The sequence below is a fragment of the Delphinapterus leucas genome, chromosome 13 (assembly GCF_059928025.1).
Source record: "Delphinapterus leucas isolate spDelLeu-1000000601 "Yukka" chromosome 13, BTC_Dleu_Yukka2, whole genome shotgun sequence".
In the NCBI taxonomy this organism is placed as follows: domain Eukaryota; kingdom Metazoa; phylum Chordata; class Mammalia; order Artiodactyla; family Monodontidae; genus Delphinapterus; species Delphinapterus leucas.
In genome coordinates this window covers 36,839,421-36,864,157 of record NC_143141.1, presented here as the reverse complement: position 1 = coordinate 36,864,157, position 24,737 = coordinate 36,839,421, and the positions used below count along the sequence as shown (strand labels likewise).

Below are 24,737 nucleotides of genomic sequence, written 5' to 3'. Positions count from 1 at the left end.
AATATCTGCTATTACACGTAAGCATTCTCACGTTATTTCCTTGTCACAGAAGGATTTTATTTCTTGCCTAACATCTCACAAACTGAATAACTAGCATTCACTAGGTTATCCGATTCTCGTGCTGCTTCTTTGAGCAAATGTTGATCGGTACAACTTTTTTTCTCATTTCTTTTTACCGAAGAAACCATGCACACAACACAACAGAAAACAAAAAACCTTTGCTCCCACTTTACTTCTGCTCATGTGAGGGATTATCACTTTTAAATAACTGGTCTTTAATTCTGGTGATTACCTTCATAACACACACCTACACTGCTATTTCGTTGGCCCTCGTCTATTGACTCCCCAGCCTAAAAATGAGGATTTAATTTATACCACTCCCCGCACCTTACTCCCTTACTCCTTCCAGTTTTTGACAGAAGAATGAAATCACTTTGTACACCAGAAATGAAATCAGTTTGACTGAATCACGTTGCTGTACACCAGAAACTAACACAACATTGTAAATCAATGATACTTCAATTTAAAAAAAGAAAGAAAAAATATAGCTATTACCTTTACAACTTACTTAAAATCACATTCACGCAACAGTGTTGTGCAGCATCCAGGTTTCCTGCCATGAGCATGCCCTCTTCCCTCCTCCCCATTTCTAACTCACTTCTGTCTACCATACCTTCACTTTTACATTATCAAAGTTGATTTCCTTCACATTCTTGTCTTCTGTTTAATCTACTGGTTGATTGTAAAAGCTGAAAACCAGTAAGCAACATTTACAATTTCTTTTAATTAAACTGGTCCCTAATCATTAAGATTAAAAACCCACTTCTGAGTTCTCTAATACCTAACTTTAAAGGGAAAAAAAAACTGAATGGTACACTAGAGTTAAGAATTTGGGGGGGAAAAAGTTTTAGGGCTTTAAAAAGAAATCTCTATACAGATGAATTCAATAAGCAATTTTTTAAGTGGTTTGTGCTCTTGGATGAGCACAAATTACATACAACTTGTGTAAGATGTTTTATGTATTTATTTCCATTATTTGAACCTGACCGCTGTGTTATATTAGGAAGAGACAACATGGCACATGATAATAGGCTTAGTGAAAATCTCTCCCCCATGGAAACCTGACAGGGTTTTCTTTCCTTCAGGGAAATGAGTTTCTTCAAACCAAGGTAAAGTTTAAAAGATGGTACACTCAGTCAAAACTAACAAAGCCTGCTAGAGAGGTCTGAACACTTTGGCTTCAGAAAGAGTATAACAGACCCTTGACATTTCAAGGTCAAAATTTTGAGACCTTTGCTCCAATTCAAAAATAGTACTAGATTAAGTCTACATAGGTTCCTGGTTTTCTTCAACATTACATTTTCATCTTGTGTCATGAAGTTTCTTTGCACATACTTTCACTCCAAGTTATAAATCTTTTTAATTCCTTCCATCTAAACGGCCATTGTATTAGTTTGCTAGGGCTGCCATAACAAAGTACCACAAACTGAGTGGTGTACAAGACAGGAACGTATTGGCCTCACAGTTGGGGAGGCCAGAAGTCCAACATCACAGTGTTGGCAGGGCTGGTTCCCTCTGAGGGCCGTGAGAGAATCTGTCCCATGCCCCTCATGTAGCTTCTGGTGCTTTGCAGGCAACCTTTGGTATCCCTTGGCTTATAAAAGCAACGCCCTGATCTCTGCCTTCATCTTCATATGGTGTTTCCCTGGGTGTAAGACTATGTCCAAATTTCCCCTTTTATAAGGACACCATATTGGATTAGGGCTCACCCTGTGGTCTCCTCTTCACTAACTACAACCACAACAACCCTATTTCTAAATATGGTAATATTATGAGGTATTAAGAGTTAGGACTTTGGGCTTCCCTGGTGGCGCAGTGGTTGAGAGTCTGCCTGCTAATGCAGGGAACACGGGTTTGAGCCCTGGTCTGGGAGGATCCCACATGCCGCGGAGCAACTAGACCCATGAGCCACAACTACTGAGCCTGCGCGTCTGGAGCCTGTGCTCCGCGACAAGAGAGGCCGCGATAGTGAGAGGCCCGCACGCCGCGATGAAGAGTGGCCCCTGCTTGTCACAACTAGAGAAAGCCCTCACACAGAAATGAAGACACAACACAGCAAAAATAAATAAATTAATTAAGAGTTAGGACTTCAACATATTCATTTTGGGGGAAAAATTCAACCCAGAGCAGCCATTTTTCACATGATAAAGTCTGACATCTCCTAATCACTATACACTGTTTGAATAACTGCTGAATTTCCCATGCTTGTAACAGAACTTGGCACACATGAAGAGCTCAATATATTTGTTGAATGAATGAGTGAATAAATGAATGTGACAGCAAGTGAGGAAAAAAACTGTAGCTGTTGAGAGATTAGCTAGGCTAAATCATTAGCTGAACAAGGCCTTCCTGCATGGAATTTAGCAGGAATTAAGATTATGCCTTGGCAAAATTGCAAAATACCATATATATACTCCATGAACCTCTAAAGTCACTCACCAAAAAAAAAAAACCAAAAAAACCCCATAAAGTCACTCACCAATAGTGAAAATCATAAATGTTGAGACTCACAAATGTCAAAACCCACAAAACCCAGCAACTATTATACATATTTTTCCCCACCCTTATATTGCCCCTCCCCACTGGCAACCACTAGATTGATCTGTGAGTCTGCTTCATTTTTGTTTTATTCACTAGTTTGTTGTATTTTTTAGATTCCACACATAAGTGATATCATATAGTATTTGTCTTTCTCTGTCTGACTTATTTCACTTAGCTTAATACCCTCCAAGTCCATCCATGTTGCCGCAAATGGCAAACTTTCATTCTTTTTTATGGCTGAGTAGTAGTCCATTGTGTGTGTGTGTGTGTGTGTGTGTGTGTGTGTGTGTGTGTGTGACACCACATCTCTTCTATCCAGTTATCTGTGTTTTGGGGGTTTTTCTGCCACACCGCACAGCTTGGGGGATCTCAGTTCCCCGACCAGAGATTGAACCCAGGTCATGGCAGTGAAAGCTTGGAATCCTAACCGCCAGGCCACCAGGGAACTCACTCTATCCATTTTACCTGTTGATGGACACTTACGTTGTTTCCATACCTTGACAATTATAAATAATGAACACTGGAAAACTAAAAATGGAACTACTATATGATCCAGCAATTCCACTCCTGGGTATATATCCGAGAAAAACAAAAACACTAAAAAAAGAAACTAGCACCCCAAATGTTTATACATACTTTTAATGATTTCTTTTTTTTTTCTTTTTGCGGTATGCGGGCCTCTCACTGTTGTGGCCTCTCCCGTTGCGGAGCACAGGCTCCGGACGCGCAGGCTCAGCGGCCATGGCTCATGGGCCCAGCCGCTCCGTGGCATGTGGGATCTTCCCGGACCGGGGCACGAACCCATGTCCCCTGCATCGGCAGGCGGACTCTCAATCACTGCGCCACCAGGGAAGCCCAATGATTTCTTTCTTAAGGGAAAATAGTAAAGAAGGAAAGGATCAGAAATGGGATAGTAAATGATTTCAATTTAAATAAGTCAAGGAATGTATTATTAGAGAGAGCAAAGGTCACTAAATGAAACAATATCAGCCAGATACATTACAACATGGTCTACAGACCACTGCTCTAGCACTAAATCAGAAATGATTCCTTGTTATAATCATTCTTTTGTATTTTAATAATTAAACATCTTTGGACAAGGTCCAAGATGAATTATACACTATAGTAAATTGCATATAACAAGCCTCTATCCTTTTTACAATAATTTTTCAACATAGGCTCTCAATAGCTAATACTCACCTAATAAGAAACTGAAGGTATTCTTTTCTATTTCTCCTAATCATCTCATTCAAATCCTATCACCATGAATTTCCTGGGTACTTGGCTTTAAAATACTGTACTACTATAAACTTTAAATTCAAGCCCTGGATAGGTCTACATTCATTTCAGCAGAAGCATCTTGAAATGTTGAATTATCTTCAATTTCCTTCAATCATTTATTGTAGCTGCCAAACTGAAACGGCACACCTTAAAGGCAACACTAAACTGAAAGGAAATAATAAAAGAGTCTCTTAAATGTTTCATTTATGAAAGCTTATCTTTCCTGCCATGAAATTTTGTGTACTATCTGAAATATATCACTTTACCAAATTGACATCTTGCATGCAGTTATTTTGCCATGATACACTTGCCAGACTTCAAGGTTTTGGGGAGGGGGGTCGGAGGGAAGGGACTGGCTTGTTTTCTCAACCTTTTATAAACAGAGCTAGGCTGGTTTTGGTTTTTGGCCTAAGATTGGGAGTAGGGGGTTACAGAATTAAAATTAAGTCTCAATTGCCAGGAGATATCACTATAGCTACCCCCTTTTCTGGATAGCTTTAACTAATCTTCCTGGCTATATTAAAATTATACCATAAAATAAACACTTTAAAAGGCACATCAGGTCAGAGGGTGGCTGCTCTCTGAAAGGAAAACAAATCTGCAAACCAAAATTATTCAAAGCATTTTCTTGAAATCCTGTGCACAAGCAATATAATACCAAATTAATCAAGGAGAACAAATCTACAGAATAATGTAATAAAATCTGTATACTTTTCCTCCTAACATAATTGTTAATGAAAACTATAAAATGCTAATATTTAAAATAAGCAAAATATGGTTTGTATTTCCAAAACTGATGAGTTTTAGACCAGGATATAGGGAAAAGAAATGTTTTTATTAGTTAAGTACATTCAGATCACATTTATATAAAATAGGTTGCTATTCAGTTAAAAGAGCCCCTGAATTTATCAGAGCAAGTTTACTAACCATTCTATGAAGGGAGAAAACAAGATGCCAGTTCTTCTTTTTCTCCACTTTATCTACCAAACTTAGCTATTACATGAGGCTCAGAATCACTGTTCAAACCTTTCTCAGTTAATGTTACTTTGTAAAGCCAGAATTTCTGATAATTTATTGCATAAAGGTATGGTTTAACAGTATTATAAGCTAAGTGATTCCTAAAACATCTTTTTCTCCAATGACCTATGCTTAGGAAAAAGTATCTATATTCAATACATTGTCCATTTTTTAAGCATTTCCTGTATTTCTAGTCAATTTTTAAAGGCTCATTTAGAAATAATACTAATCCATTTCTAATAGCTAAGTAGAACAATTTTTTTAATTTGCAGGGTATCTTAAAAACCAATCAATTTGACATAACCTCAAATTCCAGGAATGTAAACCATAATTCAAGCTTCAGTTTTCCTCTTAAAATATTCTACTTACTAAAATGAATTCCCATCCTGCAACTATGAACAATAAGAAAATTGTGCTTAAAATAATATTAAAAGACTAAATCTCATTATTTAGTATTAGATTAATAATCCATAATTCTAATCTTAAAAGTATCTATAGCTATAACCCCTCCAATTTGTTAATTCCCAAAGAGATTAATACAAGATATAATTAACATCTAACCTTAGAGCAGACTGTCATTTGGAACAAACTATGCTAACAATAACTGTACCATAGTCAAATAGATCAACCCATCACCCTTTATGATTCTGACTAAGGTTAATGAGCACAACTTGTCATAAATTTTCCAGTAACTCTGAAAAACTGAATTGAATGAAAAGACTAGTGTTTTCATAATACTTAAAATAGAATAAAGGCTGGAGTTGTCTTATCTGGAACCTAGCACAGTATTTAACAATGTAAATGTCATTAAGTATTTGTGAAATGCATAGACAAAAAATAAGCAACCCAATACACTTACTATCACTCAGCTCCTTACTATGTGCTAGTAAGTACTTAAAATCATACATAATAAAATGGAATACACTCAAATTGTTTTTTACCTCTAATAAACACTTAAAAGAATTGTTCACTTAAGAATCTCCAGTTTAAGAGAAGGTAGAATTGGACTTTCACAAACCAATAATTTGGCTAATGACTTTCTGCAACTGCATGACATTTTTCATTTAACTTTTTTTTTCTTAATGAAATGAGAAAATATAAAGAAATGCAAGCTATAACCTTCTTTGCAATAAATAACACTAGGCCACTATATTTGATCTTAATAACATTTATTTCTCTCATGAAGAAGTTACTTTAAAAAAAAAAATTTGAATTTTGAGGAGCCGAAGGTGAAAAAAGGAGTGAACTAACTATAAGTGTTCTTCCACTTCAAAAATCGTCTGACATCTGAGCCAGAAGTCTTTGTGCATCTATCAGTGACCACCTCTTCATGTGTCATAGAAAGAGTTCAACATGCGTTACAAAATCCATTACATTTTAAGACCATTTCCAATATCTGCTACCATAAATCAAGAAATCCATTTATTCAAGGTCACTTATGGAGAATTAGTCACACAAAAAATTTTAACAACTTCATTTTCAAAAATTAAAGTATTTTACTGTACTTGGCATTCCTATACATAATGATGTGAATTCAAAGACTGAAAGCATTAATTAAAATTCATGGGCTTAGACATAAAAAAATTCGTTTAATATTTAGAATTCTCTGTAGCAAATACTGCAGAAAAATAAATCAGAATATAAACACAATGTAATCTCCTTTGGATTTCTCCTCTGCTTAAGTGGCATTAAATAACATACAAAGTTGTTCCAAAATACTTCTATGTAATTGCTATAGCCTCAGAAACATACAATAAAAAACTCTGAAAACATGAGGCCAAGAGAACTGTGGGCACTATGCATAAGGAACAAAAACTCGTGAATTCCCCCATTCCTAAGGATTTCTAAAAACTACCTTCCTAATTTCAAGAGAAAATTTACTCAAAAGAGAAAAATAAAAAACAGGTCAGCTACACAACACTTACAGCTTTACTGATAGGGTACAGCCATTATGCCAAAATTCAGCCATCAATATACAACCTCATTTCCCATCTAAAGTTAAAGAGAATATATTTTACTTTAAATGGGACACAGTGGCAAAGTACCAAGAATTAAAGAATAACCTTAAAAGTCTTAATTTCATACTTCAAATATCACAAAAAGCAGTAATTCCCAAAATCATGAAAGCGTAATGAAATAACTTCACAGAAAAAATGGACATTTAAGTCATTTCTTTCTTTCCTAATATTATATAGTGAAAACAGATGTATTTAAAACTTCAGCATACTTCATAAAATCATTATTCATCGAAAATAGACAAATGTTTGCAAAGAACATTTAACTTAAATTTCATAGTTGCTTATAAAATGGCACTTGAAAAATTGACCTATATAAGGAAATAAGAGTCTTGTCAAGAGACAGTAAACTATAAATATAAAATATACCACAATGTTAAAAAAACCACATAATGTTCTATAGGGAAATCAATAAGGATAACTTAATCTTTCTGGGGGAAAAGTATTTAGCATTACAAATTTAAAATGCAAATTTTACACACGAATTCAATATGGAATAATTTAAACCTTACAATGGCACATAATCATCATCTATTTTGTGGAAAACAATAAAAATTATGTACTTTTTGAATATGTGTACATCAAAACCAAAAGGTTAACTTTTACTTTTTCCTTTATTGGCAATTTTGGATGCATTTTTAGGTTTTGGTTCCCATAGGGCATTTTTTACAAATCTTGAAGCCGCAGCCCTGTCTAGCTTGCCAGCCTTTTTCTTGTCTGTTATTTCCTTGACTCTGTTCATGTATACTCTGATTCTCTCCTTAAAGACAAAAAAAGAAGAAAGGCAACAGATTTACTAAGCTGCTCACCACTGAGTTCTATTATACTATACCTCAGTTCAATTCAACAGCTTTGTATTTATTGCTTATTGAGTGGCGCTAATAAGTGCAAAGCGAATAGGATAAACACATTCCATGTGCTCCTGGAGTTCACAGTCTGAGGGGAATACAGATATCAAAAAAGTCATTTCAGAAGTGTTCTGAGTGTTTCAAAAGAGGAAGATCTAGACACTACAGAGATAAACATTTAATTGTTTATATGTGGTTATACTAAATTTTTAAATTTAGCATTCACCTAAATCCACATACTAACTCTCTTGTATCTGAAGTCTATAATCTAAAATAGAGCTTTCGGGACTTCCCTGGTGGTCCAGTGGGTAAGACTCTGCACCCCCAATGCAGGGGGCCCGGGTTCAATCACTGGTCAGGGAACTAGATCCCACATGCATGCCACAACTAAGAGTTTGCAAGCCGCAACTAAGAAGCCCACATGCCACAACTAAGAAAGCTGCATGCCACAACTAAGATCCCACATGCTGCAACTAAGACCTGGCGCAGCCTAAATAAATAAATAATTAATTAATTAAAATAAAGCTTTCACATACTTTCAACATACAAACTAAACTCTCCAGAAACTTTTCTAAACAGGAAATGGCTAAGGCGTATTTAACTATTTATTTTTTTGTGTTACCTTCATGTCACAATTAAAATAAGTATAATGAAAATACAAGATCTTTTTATCCAATGTCATAGTTCTGACTGAAAAGCACATGATATTTTCTAATGAAATATACAGTTCTAATCAGACTTTACAAGGTGAGAAACATACTAGGTTGCTGTACCACTTTGAATCTTCTGAGACCACTAATCAGAATAAAGGGCTATTCTATACTTCAGTTGGAGAAATAAAGGCGTGAGAGCTATAAAACAGCAGAGTAAATGATTGATCACTGCTTAAAAGTTTCATTAAAATAATCAAAATAGTTATATAAACATACACAGAAAAATGCAGAACCTTAGAATTTTTTAATTTTAAGAAACTGACAACCCTGTTCAAAACCCTCTCATGGCTCGCTATTTCTCTGAGTAAAAGCCAAAGTCCTCACAACACACACCCAATCCAGCCCTGCCCAGAATGATCTTCCCTCACAAACCCACATGGCCAGCCCTCTCTTCCTTCCAGTCTCCTCAAATGTTCACCTTGTTAATAAGTGTTGCCTTTACTATTGAAAATGGCAATCCTACCCAAGCACTCCAATGCCCCTTACTCTGTGCTATTTTTTTCTTTTTTCCCACAACGTAACTTTCTAACATACTATATATTCATATGTATTTATTATTTGTTGTTTGTTTGATTATGTTGTTTGTTTCCCTCCACTAGTACTCTGGCACCTGCCACAAAGGCAGGGTTATTTATTGGCTTTATTCACTGAGGAATTATCTCACTTGGAAATAATGCCTGGCTTCCAGTGGGCATTCAAATATTTGTCAAATGAATAAACTATTTTCAATGCCCTTCTCCATTCATGATAGATATGGCAAATAGGCTTCCTCTCACATACTAACTCTGTGATCAATTAGTGACATCTGTCACAAGGTCAGAAAAGGGGAATAGGTTTATGGATGCTTTTCATTTATCAACCCTTGTCCAAAATATAAATGTACTCCTCCATAAAGTGGATTCTGAGGGAAAAAGAAGGCAGATGATTTTATCTTTTTCCAGTGACAGAATTAAGTATTACACTACTCCAAATAACTTTGTGTTTAAGAGAAGAAAGAGGAATTTTATAAATGTAAAGTCCATATTAGAAAGGTGAAAGCAGATGATACAATGCATACTTCTTAAGATTTAAAGCCAGTATCACTTGTCAAATCAAGCTCTGTGGATCATACTGCTTTATATTTTTGCTTTAAGTATCTTTCACAATTTCTCTATTTAAAAATAAATTTACTTTTCCCCCAAGAAATTTAAAAGAAGAAAATGTCTTAGTCTACACATTTAAAAATTGAAGACGGCAGATCTGGTTTACTCATTTTTTAAAATAAATGACCAAGTACTTTACTAAGTTATAAAAAAACATACATATCAACCACCATAAAACTTTAGAACAATAATACAGTGTCAAGTGTATTTCACATATATATTTACCTTATATTTTATAAACACAAAGAATAAATTTATTAATATTCTTATTCATAAAGCCAAGTCAAGAAGGTAACCGTAAGTTTGATTTCTAAATTTTTTTCTTTCAAATTGAATGATTTGATTTAATTTTTGAAGTCAGCAAAAACTCCAAGATACCAGACCTTATATAATATACTATACTTATACATCTAAATGGAATACAAAGACAAACCTAGAAGATTTATTACAGGTTGTAAATATGTCACTAATGCAGAATTACTGGACAGTACACATACAACTGGTGCCAAAAAAGCTTTTAGCTTTGTTGCCGAAGTGGATTCTTTACTGCTGAGAAAATGAATTAATGGAAGAATTGAAACGGTGGAGGAGAAACTTTCCCATCTTGGCTAGTAAATCAACTAGAATATACTTTTAAGAATTGCATAAGAGTTTAAAAAAAAAACAGGCAGTTGTAGAGATGAACAGGATTTCAAGAATTTATAGGAAAAATAATATAGCACTTATAAATAATTACTAGAATCGTGACATTTTCCCATCCACAGATTTATATAATGGAACACCCTTCTCTGACAAAGGTGAGAGAAAGAAAAACTAAAGGCACGATGAAATCTGGCTCACTTTCGTAATTTCATCCCTAAATAATTCTGTTCTCCACAATTAGTGTGATAAAGGTACTGCGATTTTACCTTTAGAAACACTACAACAGACATTACACGTAAAATAAAAAGAAATCGATCCCCTGCAATCTTACCAATTCCTGCTTTACTGGATGTTCCTTAGGATTAACTCCCTGCGTTGCCAAATAAACTACAAGAGAAAGATTTCATGGAATAAAATGCATATATATTAATTAAGAGCATTAATTAAAGAAGCTCTAGTTACAAAAAGGAAACGTCACACAAATTATTAACTAAATCTTAAATTATTCAACCTCTTTGTAATATTAAATGTATGTGTGGCTCATGGGCATCTGGTACTCTGATTTAAAAAGAAATAAATATCTGACTATTAAAATTGCCATAAAGTATAATTGCTAGCATTTTAAAAAATAAGTCACCTTTGACATGGTAAATAATTTGCTTTCTAATTAACTCTAAAGTAATATACATACCCCAAAACATTGAATTCAATGTGTAAGCAGAAACTAAATCCACTTTTGCTTGTTCAAGTGGGTCCAACTATTAAAAAAGAGGGAGAGAGAGAGAAAGAAAAAGAAAAAAGAAATTAAAACTTTGAGCACCATCACATATTTTAAACTTTCACCAAGTACAATGTATCAAAGAAATGTTTTTTTCACTTCCTATAATCCAATAATCAAACCAAATAATCTGGAAATAATTTGCAAAAAGAAAAGTTTTGTTAACCAGTGATTTTTGCCCACAAATTTTCACTTCAGCGTACCATCTTTAAGTTAAACAAGGAATGTGTTTAATCCAAAATAAAAAAAAATTCTTTTGAATTATTTTAATTTCAGGATTTACAATCTGGGCTTTGTATGTCAAAAGTAATTCATCAATATAAACATTGTACATGATGCATTTATGTATAAGAAGCAGGCTAAAATGCTTAGGCAATACCAAAGACAGAAGAAACATAATGAGATTTGTTTTAGACTGTCAAAGTCAATTTACTCTTTTTGTCCTATAGGGTTTCCAGAAACCCTGATAACATCATTGTAATACTTAAAAGGTCAAAGATAGAGTCTGTCAAAAAGAATGCTGGGAGAGCTTTTTTTTATTCAAAACCAAGTCAAAATAAAAATATAGTTAGGAGGTATTTCCTAAGCTTGGAGTTTGTTATATTTTCCCCTTAAAGATATCCAAACACTTAAAAATTGAAATAAAGGGGGAAAGGGGCATATTTCATGTATCTGTTTCTTCTTCTATATGTTTCATAACATAGCACTCGGTTTTATGAATACATTTTTAGAAATTACTTAAAATACCTTCTGCAACAACTCATTTCTAGAAACAGACATCATGGTCTTCAGCATCTCATCCACAGCACCAATGGAATTCTCAAATGTTGATAAATATTCATGAATTTCTACTGGATAGTCTTCATTAATTTCTTCGCCTGCCATTATGTTCAACTGGGAAAAAATTAAATTCTCAGTTCATACTGGAGACAGAGAATGCTCTCTAGGTTACAAAAAAAAATTAATAGGTCATATCATATGTTTCAAAAGTGCTAAAAGAGTTAAAACCTGAAGTTAATTAAACAAATCTTCTTAGAATATAATTCTGGAGCAACCACGTTTAAATTTCCCCTCTTCTTAGGCTGCTGGGGAGTGGGGGTGGGCTGCCAGGATAGGACCCACCCAAGTTCATTAATGCTACACATATCAATCCCTCAATCCCTCGATGCTTTTTGAGAACTAAAGAGATACGACTACCAAACATGTTATATCAATAATAAAAACCCTACATTTTAAAAACTTTCTGTTGAAGTTAAAGACCAAGCAAAGCAATGAAAGTGTGATAAATATACACTACCCCCTAATGCTTGCTGAAAAAAATAAGCAAAGCTCTTTTTTTTAAAAACATACATATTAGCACTTGTAAATTTAGATGTTGATCTAGCAGCATGGTATATTAAACCAAAAAATTAGAAATCTTAGATCTGAAATATTTTATGATTTATCACTAAAATTACTTTTCAAGCCTATATTTATATTTATATATATTCCTTAAGCTTAAAATATTAATAAGAAATTCAAGAGTCAATAGATCACATAAAGTCTGTAAGCAGAAAAGATGAAACATGGGAGAAATAAACTGTATGGTTTTCATTTAGGCTAGAGCATACCTTGACGGCCCATTCTTTAAAATTCACATTTACATCATAATATTTAATAGCTATATGAGGAAAAGAAAAGTCCGCATCAATGTATTTAATATGGTATCTAAGATCAAATTTCAGAAGCAATTCCAAGCCACTGTACCATCCTTAGGTTTTATTAGCTGAAAATACCTCTTTCATTACACAGCTAAGGAGAACATCAAGAACGTGCAAAATAACAAACAGCACAGCCAAACTGAAGTAAAGGGACTCGGGCTTTCCACCTTGCCTGATCACTGACTTTGTTACCTTAGATAAATCACTGAATCTCTCTGGGCCCCAAATATCTCATCCATTAAATAAGGCATTTGGTCTAATGATCTCTAAAGTCCCTTATAATTCTAAATGTTATGACTATGTCATTTAAGTTTTAAAAGTACTGCTTGAATATTTAGTCACAATATATCCACATTTCTATTCAACAAATACAGTCCACTGAGACATCTGGTTTCATTTAAAATTTTTAAAAAGTGAAGTCCAGGGGTCTATTACTACTCACACTGTAAAGTTATTATCCAACTACTGTGCAAACAGCAATTAAACAAAGGACTATGAGAAAAGAAAACCACACAGGAAAGAACTGTGACTTCCTATTTCAAAAAGCTAACTGAAAATATGGATTTGCCTCTCATTCCTCCCAGAAAAATCTCTCCAAAATGACAGAAGAAACATAAAAATAAGTCCACAGTAATGCTGGAAACCAAGAAGGGCACATATCCATCAGCCGACCTCAACAGCAGAAATTTTTATAAGCTAAAGAGCAAATGGGATTAGACTGATAGGGAACAGAACCAAGGAGCCTGCAATCCCTTACAAACAAAAGAGAAGGAGAATCTAGGAATAAACCCAAGATGAAGGACAGTAAGAGGTGAACCATGCGGGCTGAAAGCTGCTAAACCAATCTCCCAATCTGTGAAAAGGACAGCTCCAGCATCTACTGCCCAGATAAAGGTATTAGTACAGGGACAGACACAAATATAGAGAAGACTTGATATTTCTTTTCTTTACATAAAATTTTAAACCAATAAATTTGAAAAATCTGGATGATAAGAATGAGGTGCTAGGAAAAAAAATTACCAAAACTAACCTAAAAAGAAGTACATAAAACAAACAGATCATTACACAGACCAAAAAAAAAAACAAAACAACACTTTAAAGAAGTCAAAGATCTACACTCCAAAAAGGTTCCAAGTCTAGAAAATATTATAGGTAATTTCTTCCAAACCTTTAAGAAACAGTTAATTTTTATGGTATTTAACTGTTTAAGAACATAGAAGGAGATGGAAAACTTAGATACCTATTTCACAACATACACAAAAATAAACTCCAGATGAATTTAAAAGATAAATGTACAAATGTATTAAAAGATTATATACATTATATAAAATATGTATATAATCCAAATGAAACCCAAATGCTATAAAAGGAAATGGCTGACAGACTTAAATACATAAAAACTGAAAAAAACATCTATATGGTAAAAGTACACCATAAGCAAAGTTAAATGCAAGAAACAGCACGGGAGAAAATATGTGCCAAAATACAACAAAGGATTAGTCAGATTATATAAAGAGTTCCTACAAAGCATAAAACAGATTAAAATAATGAAGATCTCACCCATCAGATTGGCAATAATTTTAAAGACTGGCAAAGTTTGACGTTAGCAAGGGTATTCCACTGGAGGTGGAATATAAATTGGTACAGATTTCTTAAATGCACACACCCTTTGACTCAGGATATCCTCTTCAGAAAGTAGCCTACAGAAATCCTTGTATACACGCATATAAGTTTATTAAAATGGACTCTTCAGACCCTTCTCTTAAAGTGGGGACTTTGCCTGACATCAATTTTTCTCTCTGCTGGATCATTGCCCATAAGCTTGAAACATTTTATTCCTCCATCTTAGATAAGAAACAAAAGAAACACCTTGACTTCATATGCCCCTCCAGCTTAAGCCCCATTTTCTATCTCCCTTTTAAAACAAACTCCTCAAAAAGGGTTGCTAATATTGAATACTAGAGTTCCAGTTCCTCTCCTTCCATTCTTTCTTGAATCTACTACAATCAGGCCCCCTATTTCTCACTCAAAATTGTTCTTGTCAAGGTCACCCACTCAGCCACACTGTCAAATTCAATGGTCAATTCTCAGTTCTCGTCGTCTGACATAGCTGGCTCAGTCTGTCTGGTTTCTAGGGCATCACATTTCCTTGGTTTCTCTCTTACCTCACAGGTTGCTTTCTTGGTCTTCTTTGCTGCATCCTTTTCATATCCTCAAGCCTCTTAACCTTGACGTGCCCAAGGGCTGTCCTTGAATCTCTTCTCTAATTTACTCTCTAGGTGAGCTCTGGGTTTAAACTATATTAATAAACTGATGACTCCCAGGTTTGCATCTCCAGCCCTGACCTCGCCACTGAACTCCAAATTTAATGTCCAACCGCTTACTCAGTACCTTGGTTGGCTGTTAATAGATTCTCAAATGTAATGTGCCCAAAGCCCAATTCCTAATCTTGCTTACTTTATCTTGTAATAACATATAATGGAAAAGAATCTGAAAAAGTATATGTATGTATGTATGTGTGTGTGTGCATATACAGTAAGTCCCCTACATATGAACGAGTTCAGTTCCGAGAGCGCGTTCGTAAGTCCGATTTGTTCGTAAGTCCAACAAAGTTATCCTAGGTACCCAACTAACACAATCAGCTATATAATACTGTACTGTAATAGGTTTATAATACTTTTCACACAAATAATACATAAAAAACAAACAAATACAAAAAATAAAGAAAACATTTTTAATCTTACAGCACAGTACCTTGAAAATTACAGTAGTACAGTACAACAGCTGGCATACAGGGGCTGGCATCGAGTGAACAGGCAGGAAATAAACATACCGTACTGCTGTACTCTATATAGTACTATACAGTAAAGTACACAAAAGGACAACCACTTGTAGAGGATGCATGCAAGTGACAATGTACGCCAGACACTTGAACTAACTTACATGACTGGACATGTGAACGTACATTCGCATCTTTGAAAGTGTACAACTTGAAGGTTCGTATGTAGGGGACTTACTGTGTGTGTGTGTGTGTATACACATACACACACACACACATATATAACCAAATCACTTTGCTATACACCTGAAACTAACACAATACTGTAAATCAACTATACTTCAATGAAAAAAAAAAGAATCTAATCTTGCCTACTGCAGTCCTCCCCATCTCATTTCATGGCAACTCCACCTTTTCGATTGCTCAGACCTAAAATTACAGAATAGTCCTTGACTCCTCTCTTACCCTATCTTTAAAACATATTCAAGTCCTACCACCTCTACTGCTACCACCCTAGTCCGAGCCAGTCCAAGCCATCATTGTGTCTTGCCTGTATTGTTGCAATAGCCTTCTAAATGGCTTCCCTGTTTCCATTCCAATAGTTTATTATCAAGAAAGTGATCATCTCAAATCTAAGTCAGATTCTACCATGCCTCTGCTTGGAAACCTTCAAAGGCTTGCCGCCTCACTCAGGAAAAGGCAAAGTCTTTATAGTGGCCGAAAAAACCCTGACTCTCTGCTGCCTCCTCTGTGACCTCATCTCCTCCCACTCTGCCCCTGGCTCACTCCATTCCAGCCATAATGGCCTCACTGCTCTTCTTCTCATTGGGCATGCCCCTATCTCAGAGCCTTTGGACTTCACTCCTTCCTAGAATGTTTCTCCCCCACCAATGGCTTCAAAGCTCATGACTTCACCTCTGCCAGATCTCTACTCAAATGTTATCTATTGGTAAAGCTTTCCTGACCATCCTATTTTAAAATGCTCATTCCCAGCACTTCCTATCTCCTTCTTCACCCTTCAGGCCTCAACAGCATCTGACATATTTCATTTATTGTCTGTCTACCTCCAAAAGAAGGTAACTACATGAAAACAGGCAGTTTTGTTCACTACCACTGCCCAGCAGTCGATAAACATTTGTTGAATGAAGACATTATAACCAAATACTGGGAATAATCTAAATAGTCATCAATAGGGGAACAGTTAAATGAATTATACCACATCCATCCAAAAGAGTGAAAATAAAGAAGTAAATCTTTATGTAGTAATACACGATAAGTGGTGAAAAGAAGTCATAGAACATAGTATATAACACGTAATGTGTCTAACAGATGCCATTTATTTAAAAAAATTGTATATGTAGATATGTAGAAAAAGGTCTGGAAGGAGACATACAAAAACAGACATTCTTTCTGAGAAGGGATAGGAAATGCGAATGGGATCAAAGCAGACTCATGTTTTTAGCTCTTCATTCTTCGTTGTTTAAATTTCGTTATTTCAAAAAGCATGTATTAAAATTGTAATAAAAATAAACAATCATTAAATTTAAATAAAGGCATATTTTAATAAATTATTTTGGCTTTTAACAAATACTGCAAGTATAAAAAACACAAAAAAGCCTTTATTTAAATGTGAATTTTTTCATCCGATTTTTCTATTGGAAAATATTTCCCCTCTCAAAATCATGACAGGGATTTTTCCTGCAATTATTCCTTGTCCCTAAGCCCCAGTAAACAAGTAGTTATTTATCGTTAAAATGGGTTACGGTGAACACTGAAAGCAAGGCAGTAAGTAAGAATAATGATTCTCATTAAATCTGAACTGAACCACTTGCCTTTTTCCTAACTAAAAAATAAAGGCAAGGTAGACTGAAAAATAAAGGTTCTTCTATTATCAGAAATCCCCCCCAATTAAAATGATTTCTTCTAACATTCTGTACAGATAGTTCCTGAGTGTTTGTTCCTTCCACAGGGAGCACTGCAAGGAGGGAGCTGCAGAAGCCGCCCTCTGGTCCCCTTTGTTACTCAGATGCCAGGATGAAGCAGTGAATGGATGGTTATCAGCAGCCATAGCCAACATCTGAACCCCACTGCCTGTGAGCCAGGCACTACTCTAAGCAGCCACACACATTCATTCATTTACTCCTCACAGACAACAAACGGACCCACAGTGAGTTTCCGTAACTTGCCCGAGACTGTACGTGGTAAATGTCCAAAGAAGAGAAAGAAGAGAACTCACCCCCCTCTGCCCTTCACTCGCTGCCTGGTTCTACAGGGACTCCCCACCCCTCCACCTACTCCTTCTAAAGCGCAGGCTGCAAGTGGAAGAGGGCATGAGAGAAGGTGCCTCTCTTCATCCCTCAGGAAGGTCTGGCTGAGACTCAGGGGCAGAGGGGAGAAACCCTGCCCAGCAATCCCTACAGGACGTTACTGCCATTCCTTCCCTCCTCTCGTTGGTGATGAGAGCCACAGTGCCAACAGGAGAAAAGGAGGGGCACACGACATCATCCCCTACCTCCTCCCCTCCATTCTCTCCTTCAGGGAGCTCAGTGCAGCCTGGAACCTGGAAGTCGCCCCTCATCGCTTCCTCAGGCCCCAGTCCCATCAGTTCTGTCAATACGGCCTCCTTAATCTCCTTAGCCACAAGCTTTCCCCCATTCTCACTAACTAGATCATTTCAAGAGCCTTGGAGTAGTCTCCCTACTGTCAATTTTTCTCCACTCTCAATGTTAGGATGTTACAAAACATAACTTTTCCATAAAGATAGTCTGGTCATGGTACACCCCTGCTTAAAATCCTGCAATAGTTTCCCGCCACCTTGAAGATAAACTCCAAACCCTATAATATATGGACATGAGGCCCTTTACGATGTGGCCCTTGCTTGCCTGACTAGCCTCATCTTTCATTGCTCCCCTCTTCCAATCCTATAGCTGTAGCCACCACGGTAGTTTTCCAGATGTTCTATGCCCATTCAGCCTAACCTTTCGCCTGTGTGGCTCTCTATACGTGAACCATCCTTCCCACTTCACTTTGTTCAAACCCTGCTTACGTTTGGAGGTAAGATCAGGTTTCCCTTTAGTGCATAGGACTTCTCTGAGTGCCACCCTCCCATTCCCTCTGTCTGGATAAGCACAGCTACAGGTTCTCATGTCACCTAAAACACTATCTGGTGACGTGTTGATTTACTTAACCTTGACTACAAGCTCCCTGAGGGGGTGGTGTCATCAATATGTCACCGCCATGCTGATGTGTCACCAGTGGCTGACACACAGAATGACTTTATGTCTCAACTTGCCCAAGAGAGTCCCCATGTATGTCTATTGTTTCAGCTTGCCAACTGCTCAGCTCCCCATTTCTCTTTCAAAAGTCCCAGTTTGAGCAATAAATTATAGGGTTACCCTAACAAAAGTAGGTTCTCTGACCCTTGCCACCACTCCTCACCCCACTTTGTTAGAGAACATGAGAGCCTAGAGAGTGGCTCCTGGTACCAGCTGGGGTTCAACCAGAGCAGCGGAACCAGTAGGAGGTATTCTGAAGAGATGTATTGCAAGAAACTGGTTTATGCAATTGTGGAGGAATCTGCAGGGCAGGTAAGCAAGAAAGAACATGCTGGAACTCTTGGCTGCAAGCTGAAACTGCTGTCCACGGGTGGAACTTCTTTTTCATCAGGGAAGCTTCAGCTCTGCTTCTAAAGCCTTCTAATTAATTGGATCAAGCCCACCCAGATTATCTACTGTTTGTGTATTTCGATTATATCTACAAACACCTTCAGAGCAATAGCTAGTTTGGTGCTGGACTGAATGGGGGCTGCAGCCTAGCCAAGCTGACACATCAAAAAGACCATCACACTCCTTTAAGCCTCCAGAACTATAGCCAGGAAACGTATATTCCTGGCATCACAAATTGTTGCTCTGACAGCATTTTTCCACAATAGACATGTTATTGATGACTGTCAGGTTCCCAAGTAATAAAACTAGAGTTCAAATTCCAGTTAACAAATGTGGAAGAAATCATAACCTTTAAAAAAAAAAAAGAAAATCACCATTTTGCAACCCCTAGTGAAATTACAGATTCACGTAATGTTCACCGACAGATAAAAGGGGAAGTTTACAATAGAGGAGTGAGACTGCCCGCGAACCGCAATGAAGACCCAACGCAGCCAAAAATAAATAAAGTTATTTTTTTAAAAAAACCTATATTCTTTACCTCTATTTTATTCAGAGAACTATATGAATGGATTGCCTTCCCTACACCTAAATTTTCTAGCCACCATAAGGCCACTTTCTCCCTATTCTCATGGTACAAAAGCCTTTCTAGCCTCGTGCCTCTAGAAACTCCTCCTAGAGTTGTTGTGAGGACTCCCTGCCACCAACATGTTTGGCCTGCTTAACTCGGCTCCCTCATCAACAATGCTTTCTCAAGGAAGCATTCCCTCTTGCCTCACATTGAGTCACATCCACTAGTTACACAGTCTCACAGCACCATGTATTTCTCCATATCACTGTTGTAATTTTATATTTCTGTGATTATTTGAATAGTGTCCATCATCCACACTGGACTGTAAGCACTGTGCAGGGCAAGTCTTTGCTCATATACACTCCAAATATCAGGGTAGCATGTCATAGATGCTAAATAAATATCTATTAAAGAAATGACTCCTCAGTGCCTGGCACGTAGTCAATGCTGAGTAAATGTGAAGTATGTGCTAGGAAGAGAGTAGGGATAAATAAAGCAACTGTCAGACAACCGAGAAAGGACCCATTTGAAGGTGGGTAGCATTAATTTGGGTCTTTTGTGAATTTCTTTAGCAGGGTTCAGTAGGCCTGGAGCAAGAATGGTAATCCAGAATGAGGAACTGACTAATGTTTACAAAGGAAAGGACTTGCAAAAGCATCTTGAAGACAGCTGACTGGGAGGTATGGCTTTGAAGGGAGAGAAGTGAGGCTTTTTCCTCTGCTTGCAATACCCCCTCCCCCCACTCCTCCCCTGTCTTCTGGGCCTAGTAAAACCTATTAATCCTTTAAAACACACATCAAATGCCCTCTCTTCTATAAAGCCTTCCATATCTCCCAAACAAAAGTAGTCTCTTCTTCCTCTTTGCTCCCAAGGTTCTCCAGACCGTTATCACTTATCCATTAATAACACTCCTTCTCATGTATCTTGATAAATCCAAAAATGTCAGTCCTCGTTTATCTATCTGATCCATAACCAGCGTCTGAGAATAGTGAACACATTACTCCACCCTGAATTCCACAACACTATAGACTCTCAAAACTGTCCTTGTCCCCTGATGGCTGTTCTTTCTGTCTACTTTGTTGGGTCTTCATCTCCCCAAACCTATAAAGGCTAAGATGCCTAAAGACTCACGTCTTGTACTGCTTTTCTGTTTACATTCACTCCTTTGGCGATTGTCTCCAGTCTCATGATTTTAAATACCATCTGACAACTCCCAAATGTTCTTTTCCAGCAATGACCTCCCCACTGAACTCCAGACTTGGTAGGCTCAATTGCCTACTCAACATCTCCACTTGGATGACTAACAGAAATCTCAAACTTAACACATCATAATGAACTCCCAATTCTCCCTCACAAACCTGCTCCTCCCATAGTTTTCCACTTCTCAGTTAATGGCAATTAACCATTCTAGTTGCCCAAGCCCAAAACCTTGACAGTTCTCTTACAACCCACATTCAATCCATAAGCAAATCTGTTAGCTTTACCTACGAAATACATCCAAAATTGAACTGCTACTCACCACAGTCTTTCCAGCTGTGAAGCTGCTATCATCTCATCTGAATTATTACACCTTCCTAATTAGTCTCCTGGCTTTGCCCTACCCCTCTCTCCAACAACTTGCTTGTAACACAGCAGGCAGAGTGATCCTATTAAAAACCTAAACCAGATCATGTCACTCCTCTGTTCAAAACCTTCCACTGGTTATTTACCCACTGTATCTCCAAATGATTAACATAAAGTCTTGCCACGTACTTAATAACTATTTGTTCACTAACTAAAAACAATGAAAGTAAACTGGAACCAAATTTTCGAGAATCTCAATATCAGATTAGGATAGTGACCATGTGGATCCAAAAGAAAATATATAATAATGTACATTCCAGGGCTGTTTCCATTCCTATACTAAGTAGAGTTACATACAATTATGAACTAAGCCAGGAACAAATCCAAAATATACATAATTTGGGGAGAAAACTAGAGAGACATCCGCAAATGTTGCATCAGAATTCTATTAACGTAATGACCTTTTTGCACTGCATTACCTTAGAAAATGATAGTGAAACATATATACAACAATCTCTCCATAAATATTGTTGTCTTTGGCAGACAGTCTACACTAGTGCAGCCTGTAACTCTCCTTCATAGAGTAAAATCACGGAGAAAAGATAGAGATGCTAGCCTCTAAAAACAAATTTATCCCAAAGTCTCACAGTAGAAAAAGATATAAATTACAAAGAGGTTGCTCAAGATCGAGATGAATAATTAAATCAGATTACAATGAAATTACTTCAATTGTTAATTCTAAAGTTTAATTCGAAGTGTTTTCAAAATTATTGATGTGAAGCAGTAAAATTACCTTCCAAAACTATGGAATTTGCTTATGACAATATTCTCATCTTCTCTCAGGTGTACTGTGCAGGTTAAGTAAATAATACAGGTAAAGTTCTTAGAACAGTGCCTGGCTCAGGACTCAATACATTAACTAGTAATACTAGTTATTATTTTACTAAAGTGAAAATGATCAAACACCCCAACCCAGTGGGGACTATTTAGAGCCATATTTTAAGGGTCAACTGTTTGGAAACAGTCGCTAACTGAGATAAAACACATAAAGAGCCATTTGAAAATTTTAAGACTGTTATGAAAAATTACATCACCTCTGAACTGCAATACATACAACACAGCTATCTGAAGACAGCTATAACATCTTTTGACTCAGAACCGTTCTAATTATTTTGAAAAAACATTGTTCACACAATCATTATTTTCTTTCAACAAAACAGTGAGCTCTATCATTTTCCATCAATCACAAACAGTTCACGGAATTTCAATAGGAACTATTTGGTTATTTTCGAATCCAAAGTCAACATTCGGTTAAGTCTCGGTTCAGTCTACTATAGACAGTCCAAAAAGATTAATAAGTGTTTATTTATGATTAATAAACATCTCATTGGGACAGATACATCTTTATCAAGCCAAAACTGTTGCAGTCAACAAACAGCAAGACACAAAAGATACTTTCAAACAGAAGTTTCAGTCACACTAAACTTTCCTGGGCCGTAAAGAAAAACCACTTTTTTGAGATTCCATTAGATTTCACCTTAAGGTCGAAATTAGCCTACCATCTCAGGTGGGCTAATATTGCAGTGGCAGGCAGTGCGTGATCATGTATGTGAATGATAACGGATGACACGGGAAAGCTACTCCCCTACATCTGCCACTTAGGCCTTCCTCCCTCAACCAGGTTTGAAGGCAGCTGAAAATAAACAGTGAAGTCACGTGCTCTTAATTTCTCCGCCCTCCAATACTTGAGAGGCGGAGCTAAGAAGCGAGGAAAAAGCGAAAGGCCGGACCCAGAGACGTGAAGGGCCAAGGTAGGCCGAAGCCAGCAAGCAGCCACAGGAAAGCGGAAGTGGGGGATCTTGCCACGACGCTGCCCCAACGCTCGCATTCGCGGAAAGCTACGCAGCCCAGTCCCCCTCCCCACAGTCAGCCGGAGGGTGACAGGGCGCTTCCAGGAGAAGCGAACTTAAAAGCACGAGAAATTCCAACCCCAGCTCTGAATAATACCTCACGGGCCTTCCACTCCTGCCTCCCAGAAAGCAGTCGGCGGCGGTGACGTCAGCGGCGCGCCGGCTCTGCCCGCGGCGCGAGCGGCGCTCTCCGGTGACCTCACTCTGCTCGCCCCGCCCCTTCGCTCCTTTGTCTTCCGCCTCCAAAGGCCATGCTCCAACCGCGCCGCAGGCCGAAGGTGTAGGAGGGGGTTGGGGCGGGGCGCTGGCACCTTTTTCAAGATTTGCGTTTGGCCCACGCCCACCGGATTAGAAATTGAGCATATTTATCCAGAAAAAAAAAAGTTAGGTACTAAAGCTTTGTGCTGGTTTTTACGTTCGCTGAAACTTGTTACTACTCTCCCATTGTCCGCCTCAAAATTAGCCTCCAAAGCAGCTTCCCAAGTTATCCGTGGTGAAAGTTCGGGTTCTTTGTTTTTCCAACCCATCGCCACGAGATTATTTTGTAAAATACAATCAAAATGAATTGCTTGAAAGATGGATAAAAAGGCAAAAGAGAAGCCTAGATTTCTAATTATTTCAAAAAACATAAAACTGCACTGCAATAAATGAAATCAGAACAAACATAAGAGGAAAAAAAGACAAAGATTGCATATTGCTACTTGAACGATTAGGAGCATCGTTTTTACATTCCTGACTTTATTCCACAATCGTAATTTAACGAAAAGTTATGCATGAAATACCGATTCCATATATTAAATGCCTACAAAAGCACTTTGAACAAACACCGTGTGTGTCAATATCTAAAGTATTTTAAGTGGCAAATGAGCTTTCTTCTGGTTTCTTCTTCTAGTCTACTGGGATTAAAGATAAGGCTTCTGGTTGAGGGTGGTGAGTATCTAAACTGTTTCTCTGTTTTGTTTTTACACTCAGTAGAGAAACAGAGATAAGTTGATGGGAATGGGAGAAGAGTTTTCAAAGCAATATAAAACAGGGACTTCCCTGGTGGTCCAGTGGCTAAGACTCCATGCTCCCAGTGCAGGGGGCCAGTGTTCGATCCCTGGTCAGGGAACTAGATCCCACATGCCACAACTAAGAGTTCATATGCTGCAACAAAGGAGCCAACTAAAGGTCCCAGGATGCCACAACGAAGACCTGATGCAGCTAAATAAATAAATCTTCTTAAAAATTAAAATAAAACAAATGATGACGTTTTCAAAATTCATCTTCAATCCTTTGTCAATTGGCAGTTCCAACAACTTATCCTTTAAAGTTATTTTTAAGATTAAATTATCTCTTGATGAAATAAATAGATTCCAGATTTTATACATAGTTAGAGTCACCTCAAAATATCGCAAGTTGCAATGTGGTCCTACTACATATGACTACTACACAATCCACACAACTTGGGACTCACAATGTGAGTTCAACAACATCCAAACTAATCTTATACCCTACTCAAGAAAACCAGTTCAC

The 24,737-nt window shown here is 37.1% G+C and overlaps 1 protein-coding gene across 3 annotated transcripts; it reads right to left on the bottom strand.

The window, feature by feature from the left end:
• Positions 1-3,801: 3,801 nt before the first annotated feature.
• Positions 3,802-23,438, bottom strand: C1D (C1D nuclear receptor corepressor). 3 transcript variants are annotated; one of them, XM_022597244.2, is made up of 5 exons: positions 23,320-23,438; positions 11,785-11,931; positions 10,951-11,017; positions 10,591-10,646; positions 3,802-7,674 (listed from the first exon to the last, which is right to left on the bottom strand). In XM_022597244.2, the coding sequence occupies exons 2-5, from the start codon at positions 11,920-11,922 to the stop codon at positions 7,510-7,512; spliced, it is 426 nt and encodes a 141-aa protein (XP_022452952.1). In that variant the 5' UTR covers positions 11,923-11,931; positions 23,320-23,438; the 3' UTR covers positions 3,802-7,509. The 3 variants fall into 3 exon arrangements, with proteins under 3 accessions (XP_022452952.1, XP_022452953.1, XP_089779205.1); XM_022597245.3 differs by lacking the exon at positions 23,320-23,438 and adding an exon at positions 14,903-17,758; XM_089923079.1 differs by lacking the exon at positions 23,320-23,438 and having other exon boundaries at positions 11,785-12,381.
• Between the last annotated feature and the right edge of the window lie 1,299 nt (positions 23,439-24,737).